This window comes from Delphinapterus leucas, chromosome 13 (assembly GCF_059928025.1).
Source record: "Delphinapterus leucas isolate spDelLeu-1000000601 "Yukka" chromosome 13, BTC_Dleu_Yukka2, whole genome shotgun sequence".
Classification (NCBI taxonomy): Eukaryota; Metazoa; Chordata; class Mammalia; order Artiodactyla; family Monodontidae; genus Delphinapterus; species Delphinapterus leucas.
In genome coordinates, this window is record NC_143141.1 from 65,374,389 (window position 1) to 65,400,657 (window position 26,269).

Genomic DNA, 26,269 nt, shown 5'->3' on the forward strand with positions numbered 1-26,269 from the left:
CTAGAAGTGGTGGATTACCTGGAGGCATGATTGGGCTTTCTGACATAGTTAATACTGCTGTTACTTTAATTAAACTGTAACAACCCTTTATTGAATGTCCTTTGTTTCATCGAGCATTCATAACCTTGAGACTTAACTTCTGTCAGTGCTTTGACATAGCTCTGGCACTGTCACCTTCAGAAATGTTCAACAAAGAAATGCCTCTCTTCTTCCCTCCATCCCTCCCCTCCCCCACTTACAAAATGTAAGCATAGAGAAAGTCTTCCCTCTGGCCCAGTTAAGTACCATAAGCACCTAATAACACTATATCTGCCCTCAAGCATGTAAATGCAGTGTTCCTAAATGAGGTGATGTTTACTAAAAGTAAATTTAGTCTGCCTCTGAGGTTTTATCTTTTTAAAATTCATTTTGCCTTCCAAGAGAGTGTATTTTTGGAATTTATAGGGCAGTTGTGAAGCAGACTCTGTTGTGTGTTTTGCGGAGCTCTTTTCCTTTTCCTTCCTTGTCTCGCTGGTAGTCTTTTCGTTCTGTGATCCTTCTAGTTCACTGACCTTCTTCTACTTGCTACGCTTTTATTATCCCAGGGGTTTTATATTTCTTAGTCACTACACTGTTTTACAAACCATGTCAATAGGATGATTTTATCTTTATCAATCTCATGTTGACTTCTCAGATTAGGTTCTTCAGTGGGCTTTTCCAGAACTCTGCTGTTCACACCTTTGACAAAAAACTTTATATCTCGTCATGTCATCCTTCTTCTGTTCACCCTCAGGTTATTTTTGCCTTTTAGCTCTTTTAAAAAAGTTTCTCTCCTGCAAGAAGTCAAGAGGCCTCCCGATATGGTTATCACAGGCTCTAAGACTGGTCTTAGGTGTGTTACAACTTCAGCTTAGCAGACGTTTATAAATGCCTGCTGTGGCACAGGCCCTGTGCAGGTCACTGGGATGGAGAGACTAAGACCTAGTCTCTTCTCTTCAAAGTGTACTCATGTCACAGAAGAAAAAGGAAGCCACGGGAGTAGACAGCTCTGAATGTATCATCTCGCTGGGCAATTCTGTCATTCTAGAGCACTAATATCATAGCTTATGTGACCTTTTAGTCTTGTACTGTTCTGTGTGCATGCGTGTGTGTGCGTGCATATGTATGGTTTGGATTTGCCTTCCTAAAAAATCATGTATCTTCTAGGTGGAGTTAACTTGTAGATTCACAGAAGTTACAAATGAGAAGACCTTTAAAAATGACATCATTTCATCATCCATTTCACAGATGAGGAAATGGGCCTCTGTAGGCTTAGGGACGGCTGTCATGTCACACAGTTAGTGGCAAAGCTGGGAGAGAGCCCAGATTTCTGATTTCTAGTCCAACAATTTTCTATCCAAGAAGACTGTTGAAAAATTTTTCTGATTCCAAATACTTTTGACTAAGGTATGATTCCTGGTTTCATTAAAAAAAAAATAAATCTGGAAGTATTTCACTGTTAGGGGAAGTAGTTGCTGAAGCATTTTGCAGTTGAAGCCAGTGACGATCAGTCAAGTGCCTCCTGCCTGCTGAGGATGGGCTTGTGCTTTGTGGGCATACAAAAGGGGTATCTGACATTTCTCTCCTTAAAGATTTTGAGATGGGGTTGAGCTTATGAAAAATTAACCTAACCAAAACTTTCTTTTTCCTTTCTGTTCTGTTTTTTAGATCTTGTGCCTCATCCCCACGTTAAAAAAAAAAACAACAAAAACCTCTTTCTTTTTTCCAGTTTTATTGAGAAATAAATGCCGTACATTGCTGTGTAAGTTTAAGGTATATAGCATGAAGGTTTGATTTATAAATATGGTGAAATGATTACCACAGTAGGACCAGCTAACATCCATCTTCTCATATAGATACAATTAAAAGAAAGAAGAAAGGAGAAAAAAGGTTTTCCTTGTGATGAGAACTCCTAGGATTTACTCTTCTCCATCATACATCAGTGTTAAGTCATCATGTTGTACATTACATCACTAGTGCTTACTTATCTCATAACTGGAAGTTTATACTGGTTGACCACCTTCCTCCAGTCCCCTCTCCCCACACCCTCCACCTGTGGTAACCACAAGTGAGATCTCTTTTCCTATGAGTTTAGGTTTTTATTTTATTTTTTTAAGATTCCACATATAAGTGAGATCATACACTATTTGTCTTTCTCTGTCTGACTCACTTCACTTAGCATAATGCCTTCAAGGTCCATCTGTGTGGCAAATTATAAACTTTTATCTTTTCATTTAGTACTATTAGAAAAACATATATTGATATCTAATTATGTGCCGGGCATGGGTGTTAAGGATGCAGAGTAAATCTCAGCCTCCAGGGACATGCGGCCTGTGGGCTGGGGATCCGATGACGGACCATTCAATGCACATGCAGTGATTCTCAACCAGGCCAATTCTGTCCCCCAGGAGACATTAGGGAATGTCCGGAAGTGTTTGTCACTGTCACTACTTGGCGGGGGGTGGGGGGGTGTCACTGGCATCCAGCTGTGTAGAGGCCAGAGATGCCATTCAACATCCTACAATTCACAGGACTGCTCCCACGTCAAAGGATTACATATCTGTAATTCAATGTCAGTAGTGTCAAGGTTGAGAAACCTGGGGATAGGGTAATTATTGCTGTATTCAAAACAGCTACCACGTTTTTAGTGCTTTCTGTGCCTGGTACTGTCCTGTGGTAGCGGTGTGTGTACATTACTATCACCCCTAGTTTGGTTGAGGGGTCTGAATTGAATCCTGAGGACAAGCAGAGGAAGGAGGGGACAGGCATACTGAGCAGAGGGGGTGGTGTGGGCAACCACCTGGAGGTGACAGGGCACCTGGGGAACCGCAGGTTGTTCATTATGGCTAGAGGTTGAGGGAGGAAGTAAGTCAAGAAGAAGAGGGTGTGGGGTAACAAAGTAGAAGCCAGAAGCTGGAGGGCTTTGTACTGTATGCCTTGCTGTGGCATTTGGGCCTTATTTAAAGGCTGTAGGAAACCAAGGAGAGGTTTTGAGTGGCTTGTTACGTATTCAGATTTGTCTCTTGGAAGGGTAACTTCAGAGTTTCAAGGAGAAAGTAATCGGAAGGAGACAACTAGAGATAAGGAATTGATTTGGAGGCTGTTGCTGTCATCAGGAAAGAATTGAGCCAAGGAAGTGACAGCAATGGGAAAATAGTTGTATTTCAGAGATACTAAGGCAGTTGAATCTATCGGCTGGGGCTCTGGAGAAGGGAGGAGCCAGGGTTGGGTCATTGATTTCTGCCTTGGGGTGGCATAGATAGAACATGTGTACCCCTTCCGCAAAGGGAGATATGCAAATCTCTTCAGCAGTAACTGCATCTAGCACAGTATCCTTGGGGGATGTCTGTCCTTCCCATCAGCTCTGGATGATGTAGCTCCTCATGGTACAAAGAGCAAGCCTCCCATTCCAGCACATCCAGCACATGAAGATGGAGAGAGAATAGGGCCGCTGTAATAAAACCTTCTTATTGGAAGGAGGGGAGAATGGAAATACTCAGTAGCTACTGTTTCACATCCTGCTGCAGCAGAATAACAGGACCCCTGCTCACTGGCCGCAGGGTGAACTCGTTGGTTGGCCAGTTTGGCTGCTTTTGGTTTTGTTCTGAGAGGATCTCTTGTCCATTGTCCTTTGTAGCTCATCTGGGAGTGTGTATAATTCATGTTTCAGCTCAGATGTCACCTCCTAGGAGAACTTTTCTCTGACCTCCCAGTATGAAGTAGGCATCCAGTTTTTAATTGTTGTAGCTATTGGCAGGGCGTGCATTATCTGCAGTTATCTAGTTCCTTTACTTGTTTTATTTTTTCTGCTCCTCTTAGGCTGGAATGTCAGGTCATGAGGATGGGAGGGGCCTTGGCTGATGTGTTCACTTTGAATCCTTAATACCTGGAATAATATGTGGCTCAGTATATTTTTTGAACGAATGAATAAATGAAGGAGAGAGGTATAGAATGCTGAAGGAGAAACAGGCTTTAAATTAAAAAAAAATTGCTGGGGGAGAGGAAGATGAATTCAGCCTTGGATATGATGCGTTTTTGGAATGTTGAAGTACAAGTGTCCAACAGACCACTAAACACACAAGTCCGAAGCTCAGGAGGGACATTAAAATAAAGGTATAGCCAGTGTTTCTTGAGCCCTTCCTTTGTGCCAGGCTCTGTTCCAAGCACTTGATTGCTCTTAGTAAAGTGGAGCTGTAGATCTACAGAGGCAGAAGTCGGAGTGGGAAAAGTCAGTGTGCATGAGAAAAAAAATAGGGACACAATCCCTGGGAAACACCCGTATATAAGAGGTGAGCAAAGAAAGAGGCACTTCTCAGAAGAAGCAGCCCAGAGGCAGGGGGGACTCTGGGAGAGTGTGGTGTCTAGGAACCCAGGCAGGCAGGGAGAAGAGCTCACTGGATGTCTGCGAGGGATCTGAAAGGTGTCCGCAGACCTTGGCATCAAAGAAATGACGCTGGGCAGAGCTGTTTCTGGAAACCCTGGCGAAAGAGAGGTTGAGTGTTTCAGAAATTAAAGTTGGCAATGTGGGAAAGAGCTAGCAGAGAGGAAGAGTTTGAACATGGAGTGAAGGGAGAAAATTGTTAGTGATTTCTGGGGAGGTGGGAGTTGATGGCAGCTGGAGTGTTGGGGGTGGAACGTTCTCAGCGGTTCCTCATAGTCGGTTTCTTTGTGCTTCGCCTGAATGTTCTGATTTTTCTTGTTCTGTCATTTTCCCAGTTGAACCTTGTTGGCTGCTGTGTTGCTTGCCTGGTCAGGATACAGTGGGGCCTGACTGGCCACAGCTACTGACTCAGCTGTCATCAGCCACAAGGGCAGAGGTTCTACTGGGAGTTCCTTTACTTAACTTCTTTCGTTTTGTACGTTCCTAAGTTACTGTGGCTTCACATGATTGCATTTTCATTTATTTCCACTAAGCCTGGTTGCATGAAAGCCATCTTTCACAAAGACTCAGGCTATTGGCAGTTGAAATGGCTCAGTAATGTCCACAACTGGACATTTAATAAAGAAATTTAAATTACAGCTTAAGAATTTAAAAATTTGCATAAACTACTCCCACCCCCACCCGCAAGAGACGGGAATTAGGCTGCCAATTGGGAAAGGTAAAGATGGTGTTTTTAGGATACACTGTTCAAATATGAAGTATACCTCAGTTTTCTGATACATGGATTCTAAAATGCTTCATCTTGCTTGAGATTTTCTGAATTTGTATCTGGCTTTAACATGCCTGTAGATAATGGAGTGAAGTAATACAGAAAATTCAGTATTTTTCTCTTTGTTGCTTTTGAAAGGAACTACGTTTGATAGACATAATTTTTTTTATAAAAAGAGCTGGCTTGTTTATTTGAAAAGAGTTTCCCGTAAGTTTTATTGCAGATGCTGGAGGCTAAGAGGTCCTTTCTTTTGATAATCTCTTTAAAAAATGTGAACAAGTTATATGATAGCATGTGAAAAATCTACAGACATGGTTACCTGTAGGTTTTCTTTTAAAACTAGCCTACTTCATCAAAAGAAGAGTTACGCTGCTAGCAAAGTACAGCATGTTTAGTGGAGCTGTGTTGACCTGGACCACACTTTGAGAATCACTGGGCTACACTATGCCTTTCTTGAGAGCAGAAACCATTGCCTTAGTTTCCTTTTTTCTGTTCATTAGGGCCTGGTAAAATACTCTTTATATTGACTCCTCAAATGTATTTACTGATTCAACGCACCCCTATAAAATTACAGGGGGAGGAAGCATCCGGTGAATCAGGACTGAACTTCCTTTTCAGAATGCCTTTCCCCTTAATTAGTCATGCTGTAAGAGGATCCATCAAAGTCCTTTGACTCAGCAGCCCCAGAGGTGCCACTGGACTCTTTTTGACTGTCTGATGACATTGTAGGCTGGTTACAAATCAAGATGAGTAGTGTAGGAAAACAATATTCCCTTTTCAGTACAACGAATTCTAGTAAGTCTTGGAGGTTGCTGGGAGAAAAAAGCTAGAATTGTTTCCTAGAAACAGAATGGAAAAGTCTGCAGAAGTCTTAGGGGGCCTCGCTGGCACATGGGATCCACTCTGCTCTCCAGGAAGCATATGTGCTCTTCCAGTTCGAATTTTCTGCCCCAAGGCGATGGCAGGTGTCCTGAAGAGTGAGTGGGAAGCAATAATCAGCTCTCCGAGTAACAGCATTTTCATTTGCCAAATGTTATGTTAATGTTCTCCGGACTTATAGTAGAAATATGCAAACTTAGACTGAAAATATGCATACTGTCAGTATTAAGTTTTCAGACTTTTGAAAAAATGTAGGTAAACAATATCAAAAGGTATCTTTAAAGTTATGTGGTAAATTTTGCATAAAACAAATATGTGTACAACTTATAGTGTTTATATTGGAGCACATTTATCAGCTACGTCAGGAAAAACTTCATATATAGTTGCATGAAAGTAGTTGCTTTTGCATTTGACTTGCAAAGAAATGGAAGCAAAAACATTTTAAAACAGCATGATTTTGTCTGCTTTATCTGAATGAGTTAGTGGCATTTTCTAACTGCTTGCCTCTTGGGTACATACGTCATCATGGTACATTCTTACTAATAGTCTTTGAACTTCTTTCTCTGTCCTTTTCTTCTGGGCCGTATATCGCTGCCTTTAGCGCTTCAGCATGGAAGGGATCTCAAATGTCATTCAGAATGGCCTCCGCCACACCTTTGGAAATTCAGGTGGAGAGAAACAGGTGCTCGGTTATTCTTATTTTCCTCATTCTCTGTTTTTTCATTCTCTGTGTAAGTGAAGGTCCTGAAAGCTGGCAGTCTTACTAATCTACTAAGACTATTGCTTAAAGAAATGAAGTTCATTATATTTATAGCCTTGATAATGCATAGAATTTCCCTTTAGGAAAAAGCATTTTTCAAATTAGACAGTAGATTCAGCGTATTCTTTTTTTTTTTTTGCGGTACGCGAGCATCTCACTGTTGTGGCCTCTCCCGTTGCGGAGCACCGGCTCCGGATGCACAGGCTCAGCGGCCATGGCTCATGGGTCCAGCCGCTTCATGGCATGTGGGATCTTCCCAGACCGGGGCACAAACGCGTGTCCCCTGCATCGGCAGGCGGACTCTCAACCACTGCACCACCAGGGAAGCCCCAGTGTATTCTTAATACGTGTTTTAGAACTCTATTTTTCACTTTACCTTTAAACAAATAGCTGTTAATATATTGACTTAATGAATTGCATGTGTAGAATATATAGCTGTGAAAATAACTAAACTAGAATATGCTACTGTAATTCTAAAAGTTTAAGAAACAAGATCTCATTTGGGGGGAAAGAAAGCCAGATGTTGGTATCTTTCAGACTACAGTTCTAGGTCAAAATGTTTATAGAGTATACCTTACCTACTTTTAAATGAAATTCATGTGCTTTTAAGGTGTATCATGTGGTCAGTCAACTCAGTTGTCTGCTGAATGGGGCATGAAACATTATTTATACCAAATTATACATGGATATAAATATACAGTCAGATGTATAGCAGTTTGCTTTTTATTAGCATTTTTTGATATAATGACTTAAGGAATGTCAAGAGCATGGGAAACACATCTACATTGAATGTGCTTAGAATTTTCACAATTGAAACCTTCACTTTAAAAAGAAAACTCTTCAATTTAGTTCTTAAGTGAAGAGTGAGAAAGTGTGCAGAGTGTAGCTAGTAGGCAGTTTATGAGAATAAGGCATTTGAGTCTAGGTTTTTACTGCAGAAAGCTCTCTATTACTCAAGAAGGGAAATAATCGACATTAATCCTTCACACTGACATTTGCAGCTCATAAGTGGGCTCTATTAAGGGATGGTTGAATTTTTTTTTTTTATTCTGCCTCTCACCTCTCTCAAACCCACAAGATGGCAGAATAACTTCCAAACTGACCCAACATGTGGGAGTGGGGCAGGAAGGCCTGAAAGTGTGGCTAGACAGCACGCATGCCAAGGTGCGGCTTCCTGGTGCTTCTACAAGTTGCCCGACATGCATGCTATTAGCGAGGCCCCAGGAGGGCGTGTTTTGGCTTCTTGTGTATTCTTTACAAAGAAACATGTTTGGTTATACAACTGGGCATCATCTTGGAGAGGCCTACACCATAAAGATGGTGGAAACCAAGTTTCTTAAAGATTGAAACAATTCATTGTAATCAGTTATTTTTAAGCAATTCTATTTTGTTTTTTGATTATGAGTGGGATAAAATTGCTCAAAGAGGATTAGGAATAGAGCTGAGATTCAGGACTGGGGCTAAATAATGGGTGGGTCTGGAGAGATTCCAAGTAAAAAAACCTAGTAGGGCTTCCCTGGTGGCGCAGTGGTTGAGAGTCCGCCTGCTGATGCAGGGGACACGGGTTGGTGCCCCGGTCCGGGAAGATCCCACATGCCGCAGAGCGGCTGGGCCCATGAGCCATGGCCACTGAGCCTGCGCGTCCGGAGCCTGTGCTCCGCAACGGGAGAGGCCACAACAGTGAGAGGCCCGTGTACTGCAAAAAAACAAAAAACAAAAAACTAGTAGATCTCTAGATAAGCACATGCAAACTACGTTGAGCTATACATTTTTTGGTGGCGTGGTCAGAATAGGAGAATCTGGACAATAATTTTTAGATTATGCTTTCAAGGGACGTAGTTATAGGACATAACTGATACTTGTGAGCCTTTACAGTAGTGTGAATTGGGCAGTTTGTCTCAGTATCAGACATGAATTTTCATTATTCATTAGGCCATTATCTCCTTTCACTTTTTTCTTTTCCTTTAATACCTTTAAGCATTTATAACTACTTACACAATAATTTAAAATAATGGTAATACATCTTTAAAATTATTTGGGTAAGTGTTTCTTTTTTAGCTTCTGGAGAAAGCTGGTATTCATTTTTAAAGTTGTCAAGTTATCCATGTGACTGTTTTGTTCAACCAGAAAAAAAATGGTCTAAAACAGAATCATTTGACTGGTGGGAACTATTTTGTTATGCAGAATGGTTATGTTTTTAGTTTAAATTACCATTTCAAAAATGTGTTGAAGTATTCAAGGAGAATGTTAGATAAGACTTCACTTTAAAAATGAACAAATTGGACACATCACCCTCAGACTTACTCCTGTGAAATTTTCAATAATTGAAAGGCAGAAAAGTTGATATTTATGTAAACAGGTGGGCAAAAAAAATGAGTTCCAGCTGAGATAGTAAGATAGCTGTGTTCATCACTAAAGTGGCTCATGTTTCTCATGTTATAAAACGAACCTTCTAGTAACTATATCAAATTTTTGCAGAGAAGGTAATTCAGATTTAAGTGACACTTTTTTTTTTTAACTTGGCAGTACTTGACAACAGTCATTCCTTATGAGAAAAAAAATGGACCACCATCTATTGAAGATCTTCAAATATTAACAAAAAGTAAGCAAAGAGAAAATTAAACTGTTACCTTGTTTACTTTTGCTGACTCTAAACACTGATTTTAGTTGGCTGGTTTTGTTTCTGTTATTGTTTTATTTTGTCAATTTAGGATAGTAAATGATGGACGTCATCATTTATTCTTTTGAGAATGAAACCATAAATGGTTGTGACAAACACAGCACTCAATCTAGCGTTGATTTGTATTTTTCCTGTTTTTCTTATCTTTTGAAACATTTACAAGCTGAACTTTTGGAGGAAAAATGTAACAATTTCCCATCACCTCTTGTATATTTAAGAATATATCCATTTATCAATTAATAAGGTGCTTCATGGATCTTATATTAGTATGACTGTCAGAAACTCGGTAGGAAAGATTTAGAAATGCAGCCTAAAACACTCTCCTTTCTTAGGATTGTGGAAACCAAGGTAGGTAGTTACAGGTAGAAAATAAATTGATAGTAATATTTTAAGAATATTTATTCACTCAGCAAATATTTAATGAAGGCCTACTCTGTGCCAGGCCATGTTCTGAGCACTTGGGATACTTCAGTTCACAAAGCAGGCAAAAATACTCCACCTTCAATGGGCTTGCATTTTAAAATAACTTGTTAGACTTAAGAGACATTCAATATAATGTATATTTATGATGGCCATAAATGAGCCCTGAATTCTGGTTCTATCCATTACTTATAGGGATATCCTTGGAAGTCATTTACACTCTCTCAGTCACAGTGAAAAATGAGGATTAAAATATTTGCTCTCTTTACCTCATAGTAAATAAATTAATGTATGTGTGACTTGGGATAAGTCAATCACTTGGCCTTGTTTTTCTTGAAGGGATTGAATTTGCTGATCTGTTAGGTTCTTTCTATTTATAAATATTTGTGATAACTGTGAATTAAAGAGGGAGCCGAACGAGAGAGCATCACATGAGTGGATATTAATGATGATATTGATTTTGGAAATTGAGGTGATCGAGGCATGGGTGGGGGGAGCACGAGGAAAGAAGTGTCTTATTTGCAAGCAGCCTGCCTGCTAACCTGAAGCTTTTATTCTTTCCTTTGAACAGTACTTTTCAGAACATTTCATACTTATTTGATGCCAGCCTGTATAAAATAAAGAATTAAGAGATTAACTGGGTGGCTAGCCCTCTACTTTTCAGGAAGAATGAGTGTCCAAGTTTACACAGGAGAATGGTTCATTACAGGGCTGCGTCTTGTAATTTCCAGTCCACCACACTTTTTAATAATGCTGGATTTTAATAGTGCTGGTTTTTGGTACGTGATTTTATGTAGAACTGAAAACAAATCTAAAATATGTTTGGAAGCAGAAATACTGAACATTAAGTATTTCTCTAAGAAGAGAGCACAGATATTGCCTAGAAGCCAGGAATTACTGAGGGATCTCAGCTTCTCAGATCAAGGACAAACCCATACTTAGCCAAACCAAAGTCGTCATAATTCCCACATCAGAATGTCCTAGGCTGATCCTTAGATGATGTCTTTATAGACTGACACAACTTGGAATTTGGGGTGAGTGAATGTACGTAGGGTGTGTGAATGAGTGTCCAAGTTAATATACTACATGAAGACAGTAGATGGAAGGATGACCTTTACTCTGAAAGTTTAAGAAAAGTGGTTATCTCCTGAAAATTTTGGGGAGAATCTGAGCCTCTGCCGTCCCCACCTATGGATGTTACTGCAGGGGAAGCCCCGTAGAGACAGGCAGTGTTTAGATATGTATCCTTCTTCATAAAAGCTATTGGAGGTGCAATAATAGTAGTGATAAGAATTAGAGTAATATTAGTTGTGCTAATAATGATGGTAATGCTTACGTAGCGTATATTATGTGCCAGGTACTACTTTAAGTCCTTTACACCTGAATGAGTAACTTAATACTCACAACAACCCTTTGAGACAAGTCTAATGATTATTCCCATTTTACAGATGAGGAACTGGGTGGTTAAGTAACTTGCACACAGTTCCACTGCTAGGAAGTGGCAGAGCCGGGGTTTAAACCCAGGAAGACCGACTTGACGGTTACACTAGGTTGTCTTGTCATATGTCTGGGGGAGAATAGTGGGGCCTTTCCCCAGGATGCTCTGGAGAGTTCAAGTTGGCAGTCACTATGAAAGGGCAGTATAGGTGGTCTAGATGTTTTTTAACCACTGTAATAGTAGCTGTGTTTTCTGTTTTGTCTTTGCTTAGAGATCAAATTGTCAAATCTTTGCTTAGAGATCAAATTGTCAAAGATTCTCTTTAGGATGAGGCGAAATCACCCAGGTGCCTTTGGAGTATCAAGAAGTAAGCAGCCTGGCTGGGTGCTTGCTTCATGGGAAGTCTGTTCTTCATTTTGTTTTTTTCTTTAAAAGTTTCCAAGAAGGCTGACTGATGTGCTCCTTGGAGAGTACGGCTAACTCTTCATTTCCCTAAGAGTTCCTCTAGCTCATGAGACCTGCAGCACCAAGGTTCTCCTCTCCAGAGCTCATAGAAGTGCACATTATGGTAACTCACTTGCCAGTATTTATGGTGACAAAACTGGGGCTCTGTGTAATAACCCAGCTCCTGTTTCCTGCCTCCACTGTTTAGAAATTTTAAATCAGGGAAATAGCTCTCAGGTAGCTGCAGTATTCTTACCTGAACAAGGACTTATTCAACTATAACAAATTCTTGAACATTTGCAGTTGTATTTTCTCATCCAGAAAATAGTCAATTTGCATGAATTGTTATATCATGTAATTAAGACTAAGGCTACCATGACTGAGGTTATCTGAATTTGAAATTGTGTTTTCTTTCTCCTTTATTTTGCAGTTCTTCGTGCCATGAAAGAGGATAGTGAAAAAGTTCCGAGTTTGTTAACTGATTATATACTGAAAGGTGAGTTTTAGAATAGTGTATGGGCAGTGGTTGGGAAGTTTTGATTGGTCAATAAATGCATTGTCTTGCTAATAGATTAAAAAGTAACTTCCAAATGCACAACTTTTATTTTGCAGGGTGAGAATAGATAACGTGACGACTTATTTATGCTTCCAACATTATAAAGTGTGGTTATTTAAAATTTAATTTTTATTTGAAGTCCTGGGCTGGAAATAATTTCCACAGCTAAATTATAAACATCAAGGAAGGCAACGGAGGGACTTCCCTGGAGGTCCAGTGGTTAAGACTCTGAGCTTCCCCCGCAGGGGGCACGGGTTTGATCATCCCTGGTTGGGGAACTAAGATCCCACATGGCTGCGAGGAGCAACCAAAAAAAAAAAGAAGGAATTGGAGGAAATGTTGTGGAGATGTTGCCATAATGTTGTGAGTCTCAGATGTTGACGCTGAGGATTTGAGAAAGGTGGCCTCTGTCCTCTTGGGGACACTAGAAGAAGGACGGATGAAGGAGGGAACAGTTACATCAGTTCACAGTCCCAAAGGGAATATGAACGGGGATGGGATAAGGGTCAGGGAGCGGAGGGAGAAAGAGAAAAAGAATGGACTTTCATAAAGCCAGGGCAGTGAAGAGTGAGCCATACATCTTAGGAGCAAGATCGGCATCTCACAGGATGGGGACAGTGATGAGGCAAAGGAAGATCGTTTGAGACTTTAACGAGATCACCTGCTTTGCTGAGGAAGGAAGAAAATTTGGATGATAGAGGGACTGAAGAACTTATTTAATTACAGGCAAAAAGAATACTTTTCAGTGAAATTATTTCTTAAAAAGTAGCAGTTTTTTAGGTAACATGTTTTCAGAGCATCGTAAAATGCATCCTGTAGTGTTTGATCCAATTTTGAGAGCAGTCCGCCTCTGGTCACACTTCTCTTCTTTGGGTTCTCTCTCTTCTCCATCAAGAGTAGCTAGCTGAACCAAAGGTTGGGATTTGTGAGACGTCAGATAACTCAGATGGGACTTTTCTTCAATCATAGCTTCATAAAGGGGGAACCCTTGGTATAGTCATGAGCACAAAGTGAATATTACATGAGTATCACCTGTAAGACCGGACACCAAGCCAGCCATTAGTAGGTTAACGGGAGGGTAGAAGAGACTAAGTTGACATGATCGTTTTTTAAATAAGCTTTTTTTTTTCTTTCTGATGGAGAAGGGTTTTCTCTTCCTATTACATTCTGAATTAAAAACAAAACAAAAGGGCTTCCCTGGTGGCGCAGTGGTTGAGAGTCCGCCTGCTGATGCAGGGGACACAGGTTCGTGCCCCGGTCTGGGAGGATCCCACATGCCGCGGAGCGGCTGGGCCTGTGAGCCATGGCCGCTGAGCCTGTGCGTCCGGAGCCTGTGCTCCACAGCGGGAGAGGCCACAACAGTGAGAGGCCCGTGTACCGCAAAACAAAACAAAAAAGTATGACATCTTTGTTTGCTTTTGTGTTGTGCTAGCATTGGTATGAAAGCTGGATTGTTCTGAGGTTTGTTCTTCATAGATGTGAATCAGGAATGAGATGCACATAAAGAACATGTTTTAACTTTCAATTATAGTGGGTCTCTAGGGCACTGCCATGAGGGCCAGAGACAGAAGGAGCTTCTGAAGCATTCTCTAGCTATTTTATTATCAGACTGCATGGGAGAATTTTATGACCCAGAGAGCAGTGTTCCGGGGGAGATGTGGGCGTGTGATTTTTTTTTTTTAACATCTTTATTGGAGTATAATTGCTTTACAATGGTGTGTTAGTTTCTGCTGTATAACAAAGTGCATCAGCTATACATATACATATATCCCCATATCTCCTCCCTCTTGCGTCTCCCACCCTCCCTATCCCATCCCTCTAGGTGGTCACAAAGCACCGAGCTGATCTCCCTGTGCTATGTAGCTGCTTCCCACTAGCTATCTATTTTACGTTTGGTAGTGTATATATGTCCATGCCACTCCCTCACTTCGTCCCAGCTTACCCTTCCCCCTCCCTGTGTCCTCAAGTCCATTCTCTACGTCTGCGTCTTTATTCCTGTCCTGCAACTAGGTTCTTCAGAGCCTTTTTTTTTTTTAGATTCCACATATATGTGTTAGCATACGGTATTTGTTTTTCTCTTTCTGACTTACTTCACTCTGTATGACAGACTCTAGGTCCATCCACCTCACTACAAATAACTCAATTTCGTTTCTTTTTATGGCTGAGTAATATTCCATTGTATATATGTGCCACATCTTCTTTATCCATTCATCTGTTGATGGACACTTAGGTTGCGTCCATGTCCTGGCTATTGTAAATAGAGCTGCAATGAACATATTGGTACATGACTCTTTTTGAATTATGGTTTTCTCAGGGTATATGCCCAGGAGTGGGATTGCTGGGTCGTATGGTGGGGATGTGACTTTTCCTTTCTTCCCTGAAAACCGGGGACTGTAACCGTGACTCTGCACCACCTGCCCTAGGGAGGCGGCATGCCTCCAGCTCTGCTCCCCTTGCTCGGGCCGCTGGCTCTGGTCTGCGAGCCCAGGTCTAGCTAGACAGTACCTGCCACTGACGAGCTGCTTGTGTGCATGTGTTGCGGTTTTTGTCTTGGCTTTGTATTGTGAGGACTGGATGGAAAAGAAGTTGGGGTTCAGACTAAAGGGTGACTCTGTACTCTAAGAAAATGAAGAGGGGAGTGTAACACTGAGAGAAGTTCACGTGCGTGGGAAGGTGAGGATGGAGGGCTATTTAAAATGCGCTTTCCCACCCATTCTGGAAATCCATAGCCAGTTAGTGATTTCTCTTCCTTGGGGACCAGTAGAACATTTTGCCCAGGAAGAGGGTATTGCTCAAGGGAGAACTCTCCTCCCCCTTTCCTGGTGGGACTTTCTCCTTGTTGTTTTTAATGCCAGTGACTATGGCTTAGCTGCCTACATATACCACCTTAATTTCAGTGCAAAGGTAAGACGTGAAAGAAGGTAGAAAAGTGGCCTAATTTGGCCTGGAAAAGATGGGATGGATGCCGTATGGGCTACTTAAGCTTCTCTTTCTCACTGCTGTGTAATTACGCCACCGCAGCCTCCTCCCACTCCGGCCCTCAAGAGCTGTGCCAAAGGCTAGTAGTGTAGCTCTGGCTGCCACTGTGCTGACCCTAGATGGGAAGAAAATTGTGTGCAGACACTTGGATCCTTCTTTGACTTCACTGGGGAGCCGTTTGCTGTTATAAGCCTCGTACGGGGCTAACGTTATGGGTTTATATCTCTAAGTGGTACCCTAAGAGACATGGCCTTTTGGTGTCTCATTTCTGGGCAATTCTAATCAATGTGTCTTGAGAAAACGTTTCATTGTTGGGTGTAGCCTTTTATACCTTAGAAAAAAATTGCTACTATAGATCCTTGCATTAATGTTTAGTTCTAATGGTGTTTTTTTATATACATATAAAATGTATATACATAAAAATGTGTATAAATATATACAAAATATTCATTTCTATTTAAAAGGGTTTTTTTTGTTTTGTTTTTCTTCCTCTAGTTCTGTGTCCTACATAGGGCAGCATAACTTCAGGAACAGCTTTATCGTCTGTGGACAGCAAACTAAATTGCTTATAGCATTATTCTGAAAGCTGGCTACCATTACCTTCCTGCTATTGGAAACTCAGGACACCTGAACTTGGGTTTGTGATTCAGTATTACTATAGTGATCATGCCTTCTCTAATGCTTTATATTATGAACCGAGGGAACTACGGCACTATTTTGAATTCTAGAGATTTTTTTTTTTGTTAAATACTAACAATTATGAACTCTTTTCCAGCTTTATAGAGTAAGGGGGAGTGATGTTAATTGTGCATGTACAGTTATATTCTTCATGCCTGTAGAGTTTTTAAGGCTTTCTGGATCTAAGCTGCACTCACTCAAGAACTAGATCAAAGCACTGAGAGATTTATACTCGTTATTTTTCAGTGCTGGCAAGAACCAACACTGATTTTTTTGTAAGAGAATTGTCAGTGTAAATATTACCTACCAGTATTGTCCAGAGAGACTAAGACTTAAAAATTGGGGTGTTCTTGGAAGAAGGGAAACCAGAATATGCGTTGTCTTGGCCTAATACTTAGTCAATATCGAAACAGCTGGAGATGACTGATTTTAGAGGTTGCCTTTCACCGTTGTTCATATTTTAACCATTAAGATGCCATTTACTTTCAGAATCTTGTATTAACTTTAGAGGTTTCATTGCTTCATTTCACTTGTCTGTGAAGAAGTGTCCTTTAAAAGGAGTTTGTATCCTTTAAGGTGCTTAAGAAACTGTATGCTGTAGCATTGCCCATTTCCTGTTACTGTTATATTTTACTCATGCCTATGTGTTTTCCTAAAGTACTAATTCTAGAAACAGCTACTCATGGATCCATCACTAGTCATGAAAAACTTTTGCCAGTTCCAATCAAGTCAATGTCATTTAATAAATGTTGGGGGAAAAAAAAGGTAATATATACTTGAGAGCTTTATTTTTGAGTTTTTGGTTTTTTGATTTTTTTCTTCCCTTAATAGTGCTGGATTCCTCCCCTCACTGTTCACACATTGTCCATCATTACAGTGTGTGAGCTGGTGAAATCTTGATTAGCCTCATGATGCTAAGGAGGGGAGAGAGGGGCTTTTTTCAGATCGTGCTAAGCTGCTGTGGAATGATGGAAGTCCTGTTCTTTTTCTGGGTCCGTGAGACATTCCTAACAGCCATGGCAGCTTCTTCCCATTGACAACATAAGTGTAAGTAGAGTCTCTCTAGGACCTGCTGTCGGGGGGCTTTTAAAATTCCACTTAAACATCTGTGAGCATACAGAGCTACCTGGCTCAGTAAATGGGACACCAGGACTGCAACGGCAGTAGCTCAGTTTGGAGTTGATGCCAGCGTGGCACTTAAGCCGTTCTCTAGGAGTATGTGGAACTTGAGACGGTTCCTTGTTTTATTAATGTCTTATTTGATAGCGAATATGTGGAACTAATTTGTCCCTTGCCCTTGAATTGATGAAGATGCATACTAATACAGTAATATTAATAATTTAATCTGAATTTGTAAAAATTGTCTTATACTGAAGAAATATCACTTTGGAGGGCATCCGAAAGAGTCAAAAGAGATTTTTTTTGAAGCGACTCAACAGTGGTCTGTTTAGAGTTCATTCTTAAGTTGATGCATCTGAAATGTATGAAAAAAATATGCTATTTTTTCCTATCAACTCAAAGTCCCCTTTTAATGAGGTTTCCTCTATTTTGCTTGGTAACCTCTTTCTTCAGCATTAGTAAAATCCTAGGGTTTCCCACTACAGCCTTTCTCCTACACATGATGAATGAGTTTGACACTAATGATGAGATGGGCGTGTTTCTGATCTGTGACTGACAACAGGTAGGTTTTAAGTTTCTCTCACAGCAGCATCCCTGTGCTGTACACTTGATTGCTGGGTGGGGGAACACCCCTTTTTTTTTTTAAAACAAGGATTCCTTGGGAAAGGCCTGCCTCCTGAGAGAAGCACTGGGGCTGCTTGTGATGCCGGAACTGACAGCCTTAAAGTAAAAGGACGAGTCATCTTTCTCATCTCAGACACAGAATCTTTTTGAAAGTGACACTGTGTGATTTAGAGTCAAAGTGTTTATTTGCTGCCAAGAATCAAGTTGCAGGTAATCCTTTTACAGCCTTGTTTTTTGAAGAAAACAAAACAAACTGTAGAACTATAGTGCACTCCAAGTGCCATATATCTATTTTATTCTTCAGGAAATTATATTTTTCTTTTACAGAGCACAACAGGAACCAAAGTAAAAGAGTAATAGATATAGCACTCAGGATAAATCAAATATTTAAAATAATAAAAAAAATTTACACCTTGTCCTATATCCTGTTAGTATTTTCATAATATGGCCATGATTGAAAAAACAAAAAGCAAGCATTTACAATTTTTTGATAGACTTTTTATGCTAGGAATGGATTAATTGTCAACAAAAATTTATACTAATCAGGCTGATGTAGATCTATTTATTTTGGTAACATATCATTAACAAATTTATTTTGGAGATAAAAATATTGCCCCTTGATAATAAATCTTTTTTTCTTTGATGCAAACAGCTAGAACACCTTTTTCTTTTCCTTTTTTTTGATATTCTAAGACAAAAGAAATGGTTAATCTTCAGATTAATAAATTAGGTCATTATAATAATAAATTAATTTTTTTTAAAGTTCAGCAACCTCTGTCCAAGTATTTACAACAATACTTGAAAGTTCCTTTACAAAACAGAACACATTTTCTTTTCACATTAAGCATACTGGGTATCTGTGTCTTTCACAACAAGCATTTTAAAAAGAAAAATCAATGCAACAAATGGGTAATTAGTATAAAAGTGCTAAGAGCTGTTTGAAAAGTTAACACTATAGTATACAGTCAGTTATATCTGAGGCAAACTACAACAAACTTCCAGCTTATTATGGACAATATTCCAGTAGTTGTTTCAAACAGTTGTTTGAAAAGAAAAAAAAAAAAAAATCCAGGAGCTGATTAGTGATGCAGATAAAACTGCCATCAAGGTCTCTGGCCAGTGAGCAAATTGAAAACCAAAAGCAAATCCAAATGAGGAAGATTTTAATAAAGGAATACCTTCTCCATAGCAGGTATGATGCTGACTGCTCAAGGCGTGTGCATACACACACAAACACACATACACCCAACACTCACACGTTTCTCTTCCCAATTAAACTGCAAGTAGATTGAGACTGTGTTAATCAAAAATTTAAGTGATCAAAAGCACTGATATGGAATGCCTGTTTGTTTTTGTTCTGGTTAAAATCTCATAAAAATACATTCAACAGGAAAACATAAATTGTATGTGTATAAATATATACGCATATATATTATATACACACGCACACAAATACTTTTGTTTTTCTGAAGCATAAGATACATAAATATTCCTATAATTGCTAAAGTTTAAAGAGGCATAATTTTTTTTTGAGCTTCAACAAAGGTGCTTGAATAATATACAATTAAAATGAAGTCGTTTCTATTTTGTAGAATCAGTCTATAATAAGGAAAAAAAGATCCCCAAACAGTCTTTTTTTTTTAAAAAAAGTTTCTTCTTAAGCTAGAGCTTCAACGAAAACTATGAACAACCGACAGAACAGAAGAAAGCAACCACAAACAAGGAAGTATAGCCCCTGGAAATGCCTGGTGTCCTTCACCCTCTTCTCCTTCCTGCCACACTGCTGTCAGAAAAGCTTCAGTGCTCACATCAAGAAACGACTCAGGTTTTATTCATTTGCTGACTCTGCTAGGAACTGGCTGACTGACTGACTGACTTGGAAGAAAAAGAAAGCAGCAAAAAGTATTAACTGTATATATCCTTAATCACCCGCTTTAGAGAAATGTCGCTACCCCATTTCTCTTGCTTCCTCACCACCTACTGCAGCTGTGACTGTATATAAAAGAAGCATGTGGCTTTAGGCCTGGGTTGGCTATCAAAAGGGTCTGATGTGCTCGTCTGGTAGTCTAAGGTGGTTATGGCAGCTGGATCGCAAGGCCTTTTTGTTTTCCTGCTCACTCAGGCCTGAGCTTTGCAGCAACCAGTGCAAGTCTTCTGAGCAACAGGAAAAAAATATCCTCTGGGCCACTGGACTGGATTTCTCCACAAGCCAAGCTGACCTATTTGTCTTCCCAACACCACCCTCCCACCCATTCGCCCCAACCAAACTCACTGTCCCCGTCCCCACGTATCTCTACAGCTATATTACAAGCAAATATACCTTAGCAACTTTCAAACCTTTGGTTCTAAGACAACACTTGGTCAGTTATCTTGAGGAAGAGTGGGAATGCTTGTTCTGCACACTGCTGTCGACAGAGCCCAGCCCAGGAAGTCCTCAGCGCTGTACATCAAGTCACAATCCAAAACAATCCACTAAGCAAGTGCACGAATTCTAGTTTAAGAGCAGATTGAGTCGTTTTTCTGTCTTTCAAAACCTCATCCACACTGCCTCTCTTCACACCGTTTGGTAGAAATTGTCTGCCTGGAGGTGGTTCTGTTTTTGCTTGCTGTAGAAGCCACTGAATCTGGCGTCTGGTTCTGCGATTCTCAGCGTTCTCTGGGAATTGTCCACCTGGACTCGGGTTCCTTTCTTGCAGTCCACAGATACCAGCTGATTATTTAAAGAAGAAGGCTATTTAATGGGAGGAGGAAAAAGAACCACAAAGAATTAACTGCTTTACATATCTCAAACCAACAGATACTTAGTACCTCATTCAAGTGAGAAAACAGCATCACAGCACATGGATGGGCAGACTGCGTGGGTTCACATCACGCTCTGGTGCCAACTATACTTTTTTTGTGGCTGCGCTGCATGGCATGTGGTACCTTAGCTCCCCAACCAGGGATCCAGCCTGTGCCCCCCTGCAGTGGAAGTGTGGAGCCTTAACCACTGGACCACCAGGGAAGTGCTGCCAACTATACTCTTATGAGGAATACTAAAAAACTGTGTTTAGGGGTGAAATGTCAATAAATTATGTCAAACGGAGGGGATGAAGGAACTGAGAAAATACGGAAGTGACATAATTATTTTCAAATCCTTGAAGTACAGACTAGTGCTTAAGAGGGCTGAAAGATGAGTGGAAGGTACCAGATAGACAGATTTTAAGATAAACGGACCATTTCTTATCAGGCTGTAAAATCAGCATCCCAGGTTGGGCCAGTCTGTCTGTATCCAGCCATATATACACTATGATATGAGCAGCTCTCTCCCCAGCTTTGCAGGTAGGGACTGTGTCTTGTGCAGCCCTGTATCCTGACCCAGCATGTGCCCAGCACAGAGGCAATTTACGTATTTGTTGTAAGAAAATCAGAGGTAGGATAACCATCTGACAAAAATTTTACGTGAAAGTATTATTATCTGTATGGTAAATTGGCTGTTTTCAGTTCTCGAGGTTGTATATCTTTTTTCTTTAGTAAAAACCAAACTGCAAAAAGTAGTTAGTGTTCAAAGGAATTATGATTTTTTCCCTTCATGAAAATGAATTATTTCCTGCTTTTTAAAATAGGCAGATTGAGGCCCTTTGCATTTGTATTGACAACAAACACATATTCCTTCCCCTGCAATATGAAATCTGACACTCTCCACCTTGTCTGGTATTATTTCACACAATCTCTTCATCGTTTGCTACCTTTCCGCTTTCTGCCTGCCTTTGACACATCTCCCTGTCCTTTGGACTTTTGTACATTGTCATGATCTTTTAGCTCTCCTCTTGCCCTCTTCTGTGTGTTATCTCCCTAACCTTGTGATTTTTTTTTCTTCCTCTCCCAATTCTAAGTTGATAGATGATTGAGAAATACCAAGTGACCAAGTTTTAATTTCTAATATAAACAACAATCACTTAGGAATCAATCCAGGGGTATCTCCTTATTTGAAAACTTTAAAGTAAATCCAGGAAATTGGATCTGTGAAAGGTCAGGATTCATTAACTGATGGATGACGGAGACTTGATCCAGCCATCTAGCCCAGGGCAAATACTATGTATCTTGATCACCACAGCTTAATGTGCATTTGAAGCCATGAGGAGCAAAGTAAACATTTCACTGGCTAATAGAGAAGATATCAAGCAACTAAGGAAGTCTAAGCGTACAAGCTTTCCTAGTTTGATCGTTTAAGAGGCTGAAACTTTGTCAGTACAATACCTTAGTTGGTGTTCGATACCAGCAAAGCAGTGGTATCCACTGTTTCTTCTGATTGATGAACAGGAATGCTATTATAATAGAGAGGCCTATTATTATGGGAACCACAACTGAGGCGATGGAGTCCAGCGAAGAATCTTCTCCTGAGTGCAGCCTGTTATTATCTCTGTAATCTACCTGGAGGGGACCCATGTCTAGAAGAAAAAAAATTACAAGCATTTATTACCTAAACCAGAATTTTTTTTTTGTTTTTTTCTTTTGCAGTATGCAGGCCTTTCACTGTTGTGGCCTCTCCCGTTGCAGAGCACAGGCTCCGGACGCACAGGCTCAGCGGCCATGGCTCACGGGCCCAGCCGCTCTGCGGCATGTGGGATCTTCCCGAACCGGGGCACGAACCTGTGTCCCCTGCATCGGCAGGCGGACTCTCAACCACTGTGCCACCAGGGAAGCCCTAAACCAGAATTTTTAAGGATTATTTTAATTACATTGCAGATAGAGATCAGCAACGTGGTTTTATTGCTTCCTAGTACTTTAAGGCTAAAACATGATTAAAGTCTAATGTGGATCCAAAGAGCTCTTATGAGAGAGCAGAGCTCTTAGGGATGGATGTAAAAAAGAAAATATTAGAAAATATTAGGGTGAGAAGTTTTAGTAATTGGGCAGGATGATGCTGATTCTAGCTAATAAAGAAAATAAGAAAATTCTTACGCAGACTTTAAAGAAAAAGTGACTAGGGCTTCCCTGGTGGCGCAGTAGTTAAGAACCTGCCTGCCAATGCAGGGAACACGGGTTCAAGCCCTGGTCCGGGAAGATCCCACATGCCGTGGAGCAACTAAGGCCGTGCGCCACAACTACTGAGCCTGTGCTCCAGAGCCCGCAAGCCACAACTACTGAGCCCGTGTGCCACAACTACCGAAGCCTGCGCACCCAGAGCCCGTGCTCCACAACAAGAGAAGCCACCACAATGAGGAGCCCGCGCACTGCAACTAAGAGTAGCCCCTGCTCGCCACAACTAGAGAAAGCCTGCGCACAGCAACAAAGGTCCAATGCAACCAAAAATAAGTAATAAATTAATTAAAAACCATTTTTTAAAAAAAGTGACTAAAATTAGACTACTGAAAATATTTTAATTAATGTTAACCTTTATGGTCTTCTAAGATTTTGAAGCAGAAACATCAGCTTCGCTCCCTGTTTACTAACAAATAGGAGACTCGGACAAAGTATACGCTTCTACTTAGTAGTGTAACAGGTAAGACTAATTAGCAGTGACTCGTAAAAACCAAGCCAGAATCAAGAGCCTGGTCTTTTGGTTAATATTCTGGTTTACTGAGCTCTAAAGCAAAAATGCCGTACTTTTCATAAACTTGTTGAAAACTCACTGGACCTATTGGATCATTTTCCTGCCTTGGTTATTGTACAAGGGACGTTTAATTTTGCTCTTATAAATGGTGGTCTTTTTGTTCCTTTAAATCATCATTCTTGCAATGAACACTGCAGACAGAGATAACAAATTTAAATAGATACCAATCAGGAGCACTCTCTGAAGATTTCCTTATTTTTCTTTTCTTTTGTTTCAAATAAACCACTGTAGTCAAAATGTCTTTAAATGCATCAAAGACCAGGTTAGTGAAAGATGCAGAGCACATGCAATCAAAAGGACCTGCTTTTAAATTGTTTTGGAAACTCAGCTCATGAAGTAGTACAGCTTTGTGATGTTAATACTGTCTATAGTTTAAAACTCAGATTTTTATTAATATCCTTCTATGTGTATGTGGGGGGATGAGAAGAAGAGACCCTTCCTAGTCATTTTAGAGAGGCAGATGGTAATACTTTATAGGAAGGGGGAAAAAAAAGAACGTATTTATCAGCATCAAGAAAAATGCCAAAGGGGGGAGTTCCCTGGTGGTCCAGTAGTTAGGACTCCGTCCGCACTTTCACTGCTGAGGGTGCGGGTTTCATCCCTGGCCAGGGAACTAAGATCCCGGAAGCTGTGCGGTGCGGCCAAAAAGAAGAGTAGTTTCTAATGTCAAAGGTAAAAGTAACATTTTTTTTTTTTTTTGCGGTACGCGGGCCTCTCACTGTTGTGGCCTCTCCCGTTGCAGAGCACAGGCTCCGGACACGTGCAGGCCCAGCGGCCATGGCTCACGGGCCCAGCCGCTCTGCAGCATGTGGGATCTTCCCGGACCGGGGCACGAACCCGTGTCCCCTGCATTGGCAGGCGGACTCTCAACCACTGCGCCACCAGGGAAGCCCAAAAAGTAACATTTTATTGATGAATTCAGGTTTTAAAAACACAATGAATAAAAGAATGAATTTTCACCTTCCCACATTCCAAATGATATTGGAAGTGTTTTTAGGAATATATGTCATATAAGAAGATTAAAACGTAAATTAAGGAAAATCTTGGGGAAAGGAAAATGAAGCTTCAATTGAGGTCTGTTACAAAATTTAGTCCTTAAATTCTGTTTTGATGCAAAAAGCAGGCCATAAAATTAGCTTTAAGCTTCCTAGCAGCCAAAGCAAAAATGGAAATAAGCATCATCAATAAGATTCACAGTGTCTTTAAGATTAAAACAAATCAGCTGCTTAGGAGAATCATAAATTTTCTTGCTACTGATATATGAAGAAATTTCTCCTCAGGGTCTTTATAACAGAAATATTATGTCATACAGAGTCCTCAACGTAACATAATAAATATGGCTATGCTTATGACTAAAGCTCAGCATCCAGATGAGTTTGTGGCAGAGAGTAGGCACTAATATTTGTTGACTGAATGACTGTAAACATAATGCTGAAGCACCATTCAGTCAGCAGTTATATAAGGAGCCAAAACTTGGGTCCAGGAATCTGGTGCTCTGGTCATCTGGCTTGATCCAAGCATAACACTTAAAATATCTAGAGTAACAGACCATTAATCTCTCAAGCAATGAATACTGCTTCTTCCAAAAGAAATATAAAAACGGTCTAACAGTGATTTTGAAAATGTCCTTGGAGTACACAGGAGGCAGTACTGAGTCATGACTAAGAGCAAGCTTATACTCTTTTGATCAAGAGGACTACTTTTAGAGAGAAGGCAAGATTGACAGGAACTTGGCCTTGCTTTACCACTTAGCAGCTGAGAGGCAGAATAACATCTCTATTACACACGACTAAAAGGACAGAGCAAGGGGAAAAAAAAAAACACATGGACTAATAAGCCTGATGAGTGGAAAAATCAACACAGTAATAAACTGAACTCCTCATGGAGTGAAAACTACCTGGAAGAAGAGGGTAACCTAATGCATAAATGCTTAATACAGAATCCACAGGAACAAGTGAGTAATTTATTATTACTCTGCTTACAAAGTTTATTCTCACACCTGCATTTGAGAGATGGCTTAGAAATTCCAGATACCAAGCTCTTATGACCAGGGACATATTTCCTTCCATCGTCATTAAGCCTCTGAGCATGTGGGACCAGAAAAAAGGCATTTTACCCAGTTACCTGCAGACTTATTTCATCATCCTGGGTTGTTAAATATGTTACAGCCAAGCAGGTCTTTCTTGGAGTGGTTATTTGAACTTACTTGGGCACGTATTTTAAAAGGTTACCCAAAAGAAGTTTTGAAAATTAGAGGAAAAAAAAAAAAGTAAACCATACACAAGACTAGACAGATCTCAGCTGACTTTGGCACTTACCTCTGGGGATATGGATAATGTCATTTTCACTAGGTGTGGGCCACAGGGGAACCTCCAGGTCAGTCTCTCCACGATGATTTGTCTTCTCAATGGGTATATTAGTTGGTTCCGGGACATACATTTCTAAAAGAAGGGGACATTTTTCATAAGAGATGATGGAGGGGCTCCTTATTGTTGACTTGTCTCCTCAGTCCAAATGGACGGTGCATGCAGTACAACACAACATGTCCTGGGACATGAAAGATCCAGTTTCCACCTTGACATCATTAATGCTACAGTTACTAGCTTTGTAGGGGTGGGAAACATGTCCTATAACGATTTAAAAAGACGGGAGAAGATTACTCCTCCACCTGGGTCAGAAGCTCTGCTTTTTCATGACAAACGCTGTTGGCTCTACAGATTCATGCAAGCTGATGGTCACTGGCTGAAATGAAAGGATTTCTTTTACTTTCCATCTAATAAATTATACTTTAATAACTTGCTCTTTAATAAATGAGTGTTGAATCATTTATATGAAATATGTCACAGGAAGTGAAAAAGTTGAAGCATCTTCCATTCTTTATTCATTTCCCCTCCACTCCCTTCCCCTCAATGGGAATGGATTTTGGCA

General features: G+C 40.4%; 2 protein-coding genes across 10 annotated transcripts in view; one reads left to right on the forward strand and one right to left on the reverse strand.

Moving 5' to 3' along the window:
* The window catches only part of FEZ2 (fasciculation and elongation protein zeta 2), a 49,764-nt gene extending 25,891 nt beyond the window's left edge, over nt 1-23,873 (forward strand). Inside the window, exons 6-10 of one of the 5 annotated variants that reach the window (XR_016395477.1) lie at nt 6,649-6,729; nt 9,334-9,409; nt 12,220-12,285; nt 15,820-17,955; nt 19,408-23,873. Coding sequence is in view for 2 of the 5 variants with exons in the window: in XM_022574101.2 (XP_022429809.1) it covers nt 6,649-6,729; nt 9,334-9,409; nt 12,220-12,285; nt 15,820-15,836 (240 nt within the window). In the remaining 3 variants the exon portion in view is untranslated. Of the gene's footprint in view, nt 1-1,686; nt 1,781-6,648; nt 6,730-9,333; nt 9,410-12,219; nt 12,286-15,819 lie in introns of those variants that run through there. The other 4 variants (XR_016395478.1, XM_022574101.2, XR_016395479.1 and 1 more) reach the window with 4 other exon arrangements.
* The window catches only part of CRIM1 (cysteine rich transmembrane BMP regulator 1), a 207,945-nt gene continuing 199,677 nt past the window's right edge, over nt 18,002-26,269 (reverse strand). For 4 of the 5 annotated variants that reach the window (XM_089923288.1, XM_022574097.3, XM_022574100.3 and 1 more), the window contains 3 exons: nt 25,660-25,782; nt 21,985-22,175; nt 18,002-20,476 (listed from right to left, as the gene is read on the reverse strand). In XM_089923288.1, coding sequence (XP_089779414.1) covers nt 20,300-20,476; nt 21,985-22,175; nt 25,660-25,782 — 491 coding nt within the window. In that variant the 3' untranslated portion in view covers nt 18,002-20,299. The remainder of the gene's footprint in view (nt 20,477-21,984; nt 22,176-25,659; nt 25,783-26,269) is intronic. The other variant, XM_022574098.3, reaches the window with a different exon arrangement.